This window comes from Meleagris gallopavo, unplaced genomic scaffold (assembly GCF_000146605.3).
Source record: "Meleagris gallopavo isolate NT-WF06-2002-E0010 breed Aviagen turkey brand Nicholas breeding stock unplaced genomic scaffold, Turkey_5.1 ChrUn_random_7180001957605, whole genome shotgun sequence".
NCBI lineage: Eukaryota > Metazoa > Chordata > Aves > Galliformes > Phasianidae > Meleagris > Meleagris gallopavo.
Window position 1 is genome coordinate 31,496 of NW_011217706.1, and position 8,826 is coordinate 40,321.

At 49.5% G+C, this 8,826-nt stretch overlaps 1 protein-coding gene across 4 annotated transcripts; it reads right to left on the reverse strand.

Moving 5' to 3' along the window:
• Window positions 1-9: 9 nt before the first annotated feature.
• On the reverse strand, window positions 10-6,018 carry LOC116217813 (myosin-7-like). Of its 4 annotated transcripts, none has more exons than XM_031557782.1 (4): window positions 5,911-6,018; window positions 5,183-5,404; window positions 3,428-3,526; window positions 10-1,002 (listed from the first exon to the last, which is right to left on the reverse strand). In XM_031557782.1, the coding sequence occupies exons 2-4, from the start codon at window positions 5,189-5,191 to the stop codon at window positions 628-630; spliced, it is 483 nt and encodes a 160-aa protein (XP_031413642.1). In that variant the 5' UTR covers window positions 5,192-5,404; window positions 5,911-6,018; the 3' UTR covers window positions 10-627. The 4 variants fall into 4 exon arrangements, with proteins under 4 accessions (XP_031413642.1, XP_031413644.1, XP_031413643.1 ...); XM_031557784.1 differs by having other exon boundaries at window positions 10-2,422; XM_031557783.1 differs by having other exon boundaries at window positions 10-711; window positions 832-1,002; window positions 3,428-5,404.
• Window positions 6,019-8,826: the final 2,808 nt, after the last annotated feature.

An 8,826-nucleotide genomic window follows, 5' to 3' on the forward strand; every position in this document is an offset into this window, starting at 1 on the left:
CAGGGAACTTTGGGGGATACAAAAGGTATTGGACAGAGGTCAGGGCTTGGGCTATGTTGGCACATTCCTCTGCCTCATCCAGCTCGTGCTGTGCCTTGTGGAACTTGGCCAGGTTGGAGTTGGCCTGCTCTTCCTGTGGGGTGAGGCAGTGGCCATCTTGGCAGCTGTCTCGTCCATCCACTGGTCCAAAAATCCATCCAGCCATCCACCCATCCACCCATCCACCCAGGCTTTTTCTATCTACCCAGCAATCCTTCATCTACTCTTTCTCACCCATCCATCTTCTTTCTCCCTCAGTCCCATCATCCTTGCAGCCATCTCAGCATCATTCTGTCCATCCACGCTTCCCCATTCTCTGTCCCAACCCAGCCATCCATCTCTACTCTTCCATTTATCCGTCTTCTCAACCATCTCTTTCTCCAATTTTTCCACCTGAATCTTCATCCAATATCTCCCTCCATCAATCAGTTTCTCAAATTTCTCTGCTTTCTACAATTTCTCCACCTAGTTTTCCACCTATCCATCACTTTTTTTCTAGTTTTTCCAATTTCTCCACCCTTTTCTCCATTTTCCCCATTCTCTTCAGTTTATCCCTTCACATTTTCCCCTTCCTACCCCCTCCTCACCCTAAAGTTTGGCCTTGAAGATCATGTCTGAAGCTTTGGGGAACATGCACTCCTCCTCCAGGATGGACATGATCCCTATGGGCTGCTGAGAGGAAAACCTTGTTGCCCAGAGAGGACACCAAGCACCATCCAAGTGACCACTTTTGAGGTCCCTGGCAAGCTCCAAGTGGAAAAGCATCCCAAAATGCCCTGGGAGAGGCAGTACCTTCTCGATGAGATCAATGCAGGCCTGGAGGTCCATGCCAAAATCAATGAACTCCCACTCAATGCCCTCCTTCTTGTACTCTTCCTGCTCCAGCACAAACATGTGGTGGTTGAAGAACTGCTGCAGCTTCTCATTGGTGAAGTTAACACAGAGCTGCTCAAAGCTGTTGAACTGGGGAGAGAAGGGCCAGCCAGTGAAGTTGACTTGATGCCCAGTGGGATCACTGGGGTCAACTGAAATCTATTAATATCAATAGAGTCTTCTGAACATCCAAGGGGATCACCAGAACACCCAATAGGATCAATGGCATCAACTCAACCCTCAATGTGGCCTGCACAATGCTCAGTGGAATCCATATTTAACATGAGACCCAACTGACATAACATAGTGCCCAGTGGGGTTAATAGAGTCTACTGGAGATGCAGTAGGTTCAATGTGATATCCAAAGGGATCAGTGAGGTCAACCTGAGACCCAATGGGGCCAACAGAGTGCTCAATGGGATCAACAAAGTCAACTGAATACCCTATGGTGTCAACATAACATCCAACAGGTTCAACCTACTCAACTCAACACCTACTGTGGGGTCACAGAATCATAAAATCACAGAATGGCCCGGGTTAGAAGGGACCTCAAGGACCATGAATCTCCACCTCCCCACCACCACAGGCAGAACCACCAGCCTCCTCATTTAATACCAGACCAGGCTGCCCAAGGCTCCATCCAACTTGGCCTTGAACACTCCAGGGAGGGGGCTTCCATAACCAATCTGGGCAGCTTACCACTCTCATAGTAAAGAACTCATGGTCAACTCATGGTCCCCTGTCTCTCCCAGATTGCTCGGCCTCATAGCAGCTTCCCAGGGCCTCACACTGAAGATCTCAAAGGAGAAACGTCCAGGATATCAGTGAAGTATTGATGAGGCTGTTTGGTCTCCAGTGAGCTGTTGATCCTGACCATCATCCAGTTGAACATCTTCTCATAGATGGCCTTGGCCAGAGCCCCAGTGGAGTAGATCACTTGTAGGAGGGACTATGGTGACACAGGACTCATGGTGTCCTCAAAAAGAGGGTGGATAAAAGGACATTGTCTTTACCTGCTGGACACTCTGGTCCTTGGAGACATACTTGTTGCCCACTCTCACTCAGGGGTGGCATGGTCCCTTGAGGAGGTTGGCTGAGTTCAGAGCCATTAGGTAGGCTGACTTGTCCACCTCTGGGAACACAGGGGACAGGAGATGAGGATAGGAAGCCATGGGGCTCACTCTATTTCCTTCACCACCTGACTGACCTCACCTTCAGTGCCATCTGGCTCTGTTTGTTCCTCCCACTGTTTCTCCTTGAATTTCATGTTGCTGAAGTGCAGCATGGTGCCAGTTAGCTTGCGGATGGAGTTCTTCTCTGGGGTATAGTCTGACACACTGAAAGCACTCTATAGAGAGAAATGGGGAAAATCTGGGATGGGATCTTCTGCTGGTAGTTCCCCACACTGTCTGAGGTCCTCCAACTCATGCCATCATCAGTGGATGCCACCATGGTCTCTCCTTGAGGGACAAAGACGTAGTCATAGGGTTGCTGGTCACCAGCATCGTGTCTGCAAGGAGACAAGGGAGTTGAGACAGCCAACATCATTTTGGGGATGTTTATCCACCAGTAGGATGAGAGAGAATCTCACCCAAAAGCTCAGGCTTCTTGTTGGAGAGGATCTGGTAGAAGATGTGGTACGTCCTTTCAACCTTCAAATGAACTCGGCACTGGTGAGGCCTCACCTCGAGTTGTGTGTTCAGTTTTGGGCACCTCAGTACAGAAAAGACATGGAGGTGCTGGAGCAGGTCCAAAGAAGGGCAACAAGACTTATGAAGGGCTTGGAAAATATGGCCTACGAGGAGAGACTGAAGGAACTGGGGCTGTTTAGTCTGAGGAAAAGGAGGCTGAGGGGAGACCTTATTGCTCTCTGCCAGTATCTGAAAGGTGCTTACAGCAGAGTGGGGCTGGTCTCTTCTCACTGATGACAGGACGAGGGGAAATGGCCTCAAGTTGCACCAGGATAAGTTTAGGTTGGATATCAGGAAATACTCCTTTACAGAAAGAGTTGTTAAGCACTGGAATAGGCTCCCCAGGGAGGAGGTTGAGTCACCATCCCTGGATGTGTTTAAAAATCATGTGGATGTGGTGCTCAGGGACATGATATAGTGGTGGGTTGTTAGAGTTAGGGTAGTTTAGTTAGGTCGTGGTTGGAGTTGATGATCTTTAAGGTCATTTCCAACCTGAGCGATTCTATGATTCTGTGATTCTATGACACCAACTTCCTGGTGGCCCCAAGGTGGATCCAGATCAACCTCCCTAAAAAGGATCTCAACATCATGTTGCAAGGGTGATATCAGCCCCACCTATATCCCCACCACTCATGAATCGTAATGAGTTGTCATTGCAGACAGTCTTGGCATCACCAAAGGCCTCCAAGGGAGGGTTGGTTTGAATGATTTGGTACTCCAGAGTCCCTTGGTTGGGGATCAGTGGAAGTAAAAATGGCATATGGATGGTTGGACGGATAGCCAAGTGGTGACCAGAACCTGAGATGTCCCCTTGGTGTTCTCACCTTGCCCATGTCCTTGTGTCCTTCTTTCCATGGTTTCCATGGTTGCCGATGCCAGTGATGATGGCAAGATACCCTTTTGATGTTGACCATCTTCCTCACCTGGATAGGGATGGTGTCATGGACTGAGGGTGGGGTTAAACCTACAAGCATGGGGTTGGACTCACACAGTAAGGATGGTTGGGTTCTCCTGATCTGGTGAGACAAGAAGGCCCCAAAGCTCTGCCACTTGCCTCACAAACCAAGCCCCAAAGAAGGGATGGGGACAAAGTTATGGGGCTGTGGATGTCTCAGAGGAAGTCCCTACCCATTAGCGTGTTCTGTTAGGTGCTATACAAGATGGAGAAGATGTGAGAAGGAGCTTTGCTCTGCTTCTTGCCCTATTAGGCAGCCACCACCTCAGCACTGTAGAGAAGAAACCACTTGTATGGCTTGATGGTAATGAAGAATGGCCCCAGGTAGGTCTGGAGAAGGGGATGTGGGTCAGGGACATCAGGTAGTATACTTGGTTCTAGGCAGTCTCAAGGGTCTTCAGATGGGATGTGCCTATTCTAGGTGGCCCAATGGGACATTCCAGTTCTAGGTGACCGAAGAACTCTGGAGGAAAACCACCACATTCTATGCACCTCAAATCCTATGGGCACAAGGTGACCACTCAGATCTTCATGGAGAAGTCACCAAACTCCTCCTACCCTACAGGTTGTGGGGTCACTCTACAGATGCTGGGGCTGCCCTGTAGACTGTGGGGCCACCCCAGAGGCTAGTTGGAAGATGCAGATCATCCAGGAGTCAAAGCACTCTTTGAGGTTGTAGAGGACAATAGCCTCATGGAGTAATGTCACCATGGCCATGTCCTCGATGAAGTCAGATTTCAGAGGGTTCTGCTGCATTATTTGGTCCTCCCTGACTGTCACTATGTGCTCAGGGAGGAAGCCATAATGCATATATAGGGCCGCTACAGGGCCAGAATGCCCTGGGGATTTCAGAGAAGGTATTTGGGGTTCTAGGTGCCCCAAAGGTGATGGAAGTCGTACTTGAGGTCTAAGTGTCTATAAGATTTTGGAGAATATGGTTTGGATTCTAGTTGGCCCTTGGGTGATAGAGAAGATATTTCGGGTTCCAGATGTCCTATGGGTGATGAAAGAGGTATTTGGGTTCTCAGTGTCAGTTGGTGATATAGAAGGTGTTTTGGGATCTAGGTGTCCTATAGAGCCAAGGTGTCCTTTGTGATTTCAGATAAGGTATTTTGGGTTCCAGGTGTCCAATTGGATTTTGGAGAAGAAGGTTTGGGGGCATGGTGTCCTATCGGTAATGGAAGAGGTATTTGGGGTCTTGGAGTCCCATGGGTGATGAAGGAGACATTCTGGGCTGCCTTTGGGTCTTTAGGGGTACCATAGGCATTTGAGGATGATTTGTGAAGCCATTTTTTGATGAGTGGACACCATTTTGGGATGATTCCACCCACTGTTTGGGGGTTATTTGCATCATTTTGGGGGTGATTTGGACCATCTTGGGGGTAATTCAGGCTGCCATTTTGGGATGACTCCAACTACCATTTTGAGGATGATCTGGGCCATTTTGATATGAGTCTAGCTGGGGCAATGCGGGCAATTTGGGGAGTAATTTGGGCAATTCTGAGGGCAATATGGGCAACTTTTTTGGGGCAACTCCAGACACGATCTTGGGATGACTCCAGATGCCATTCTGGGGGTAATTTGGGCCATTTCAGGGCCAATTTTCACCATTTTTGTAGCCCACCTTGCCCATACTCAGTCTGCATGGTGACCTTGGTGCTGTTGCAGGACACGATAGTGGCCTTGATGAGCTCCTCTTGCCCGTCAGGGATGGAGATGTCGTGCTTGAGGTTGAAGGGCCGTGTCTGCGCTGCCAAGTGCTCCTGCTCTGACATCCACAGGCATTGTGTGGTCTCCAAGAACTTGACCAGCTCAGAGGATAGGGCTGGTATGGTGGCCTGTACACCTGTGACACCAGTAAGGCATCAGTCACATCAATAAGTCACAAATAAGAAACCAGTCCAACTAACACCAGTAAGGCACCATTAGGACACAATTAAGTCAATACTAAACCAGTAAGGCACCAGTAACACAAACACTACTAAAGCTCTAGTAGGACACCATTAAGATCAATAGAACACCACTAAGACTAGTAGGACACCACTATGACACTACTGAGATCAGCAGAACACTAGTAAGACACCACTAAGACACTATTAAAACTGTTAGGCACCAGTGACACCTGTAAGGCACCAGTTGGACACTATTAATACCAGCAGGACACCATTAAGGTACCAGAAGGACAGCAGTAAGATACCAGTACTACTAATGCCAGTAAGATTAGCAACACTAACATCAGTAAGGCACCAGTAAGACGTGCAAGGAGCCAGTAAGGCGCCACAATGCTATCAAGACCAGTAAGACACTAGCTGGACACTAGTTGGACACCAATGCTTCCAGTCCCTCCCTCACCTTTTTGTCCTCACTCGGTGAATCCAGGTCCAGAAAAACAGCATGAACTCACCAGTATATTCCAGTCCCAACCCAGTTCACCTACAGACCCTCCCAATCCCTTCCCAGTTTCCCCATACCCCCCATATCCATTCCTAGTTCCCTCCCATCCCCCTCCCAGTTCCTCCATATCCCCCCATATCTCCTCCCACTATCCCCCTACAGATACCCCCAGTGCTCCCAGTTCCATCCCAGTCCTTCCCAGTTTCCTCATATCACCTCTCAGTCCCACCCAGTCCCTCCCACTCTCCCTATCGACCCTCCCAGTCCCTCTCAGTTTCCCCATATCCCCTCCCAGTTTCTCCCATGCCTTTCCAGTTCCTCTATAGACAAGCTCAGTCCCCTTCCAGTGCACCCCATTCCCAACTCCCACCTGCCCAGGCTCTGTTGCTTCTGATTATGGGGACTTGTTTTATCTCCCCCCCCTTCCCAAAAAAGTTATACAACATCTAGGGGTGTGGCCAGACAGGATCTGCCATCCACCTCTTCCCTCAGACCCCCCCTGCCCCACAGGAGACCCCCAGCCCTATAGGACTACATAGGAATCTCCCTGCCTCCTAGGGACCCTCTGCCCTACAGAAACTCCATAGAACCCCCTGGACCTCATATGAGCCTCCTATCCCATACAATCCCTTAGTTCCCCCTGACCACTTAGCTCCCCATAGGATCCTGCTGGATCCTATAAGACCCCCCCCCAGCACCACCACACCCCCCTACCCAGCCCCACAGAGCCCTATAGGACCTTATAGAGCCGACGGGATCCCTCAGGGGCTCCTCAAGTTCCATAGCACCCCATGGGTTCCTATAGGGTCCCACAGCACTCCCCTCTCCCCCCTCCCGCCCCATAGGACCCTATAAGACTCTATGGAATGCCATAGAACTTTGTGGATCTATAGCCCCTCAAGTCCCATAGGACCCAGAGGGACAAGGACAAAGTCCATACACTACCTTTTCCCCAGCGCCCCCACCCCCTCCCTCCGGCTATTATGGGATGGATGACGGCAGACGAAGGGATCGCGGATGGACAAAGGACAGGTGGAGGTGGGGAAGGGCTGGGCTTTGTCCTTGTCCCTGTCCCTGTGCGCTATTTTTAGGACTCCTCCCCTCAAGCCAAGCAGCTGCTGCCCTTATACGGTCACATGGGACACCCGTGGCGTGCCCACCTCCCTGCTTGTTTTTCCCCTAAGTTTCTACACCTTCCCACGCATTTCCCCAGGTTTTCCTTCATTTCGCACTAATTTACTGCATTTTTCCTTATTTCCCCTGCTCTTCCCCAAATTTATTTCCAATTTCACTCATTTTTCCCCTTTTTCCCCTAATTTCCTTGTTTTCCCTCATTTCTCCTTAATTGCTCCTATATTTTTCTTTTGTTTTCAACCAATTTACCCACTTTTACCTTATCTTCCCCAAAGTTCTCCCAATATTACACTTATTTTCCCCACTTTTCCCAATTCCACCTGGTTTTGCTCTTATTTGCTCTTATTTCCCCTATTTCCCCTCGAATTTCACCCACTTCCCTTCCAAATTTCCTTTTTTACTTAATTTGCCATTATCCCCCCAATACTCTCCTAATTTACAAAGAAAAAACCTATATTCTCCCAAATTTCCCATAATTACCATATTTTATTTTATTTATTTTGAGCAAATTAGGACCCCAAACCCCCTCAAAATGCCACAAACCAGAGCTCACTTGAGAAGAAAATTGGGAGGAAAAAAACAAACAAATTATATCATTATATATCATTATTTTTATCATTATCATGATAAGAAATGGTGTAAGATGAGAAAAACTCACAAGAAGTTTGTAAATTATTTATTATGGAAAATGACAGAATTGGTAAAACCCTAAAATGGCTACAAAATGAAACCACAGTTTTGCTAATTCAGCAATTAATTCCCTGATAGAGATAAAAGAATCAAACAAAAGGAAAGGTAATAACTGCATAACAGAAAGCCAGCTGCAGAGAAGACCTCACCAAGCCCAATCTAACACAAAAGGAAGATACAATCAGCAAATCTTAAAGCCTCAGCTCTGTGCCTGGGAAGACCAGGAGACATGGAGGAGACATTACGGCACAGGGGAGACAAGGTGACCCCAGGCAGCTGGCACAGCTTCAGCAAGGGCAGAGCATGGCTGACCCTCCTGGTGGCCTTCAGTGATGGAGTGATGGCGTTGGTGGGCAAAGGGAGGGGAGCTGATGTCATCTACCTGGACTTCTGCAAAGCCTTTGACATGGTGCCCCACCACATCCTTATCTCTAAGTCGGAGAGATACGGGTTTGAGGGGTGGGATGTTTGGTGGATAAGGAATTGGTTGGAGGGCTGTGGTCAATGAGTGTGCCAGGTGGAGGCAGGGATGAGTGGTGTCCCTCATCCCTGCTGTTGTGGGACCCGTACTCTTCAACACCGTTATCGGGGAGATAGATGATGGGATTGAGTGCATCCTCAGTAAGTTTGCAGGTGACACCAAGCTGAGTGGTGCAGCGGATACAGCAGAAGGAAGGGACGGCATCCAGAGAGACATGGACAGTGAGTCCATGGGAACCACCTGAGATTCAACAAGGAAAAGTCGCACCGGTGCTGCCCTTGGGTAGGGGCAATGCCAGGTATGTGTTCGGACTGGGGGAAGAACTCCTTGAGAGCAGCCCTGCAGAGAAGGACTTGGGGTTCTGGAGGAGGGAAAGCTGAGCTGAGCCAGCAGCGTGCAGCCCGGAAAGCCGCCAGCAGCCTGGGCTGCATCAGCAGAGGGGTGGCAGCGGGCAGGGAGGGGACTGTCCCCGTCTGCTCTGCCCTCGTGAGGCCCCACCTGGAGTCCTGCGCCCAGGCCTGGGGCCCCCAGCACAAGAAAGATGTGGGGCTGTTGGAGCGGGTCCAGAG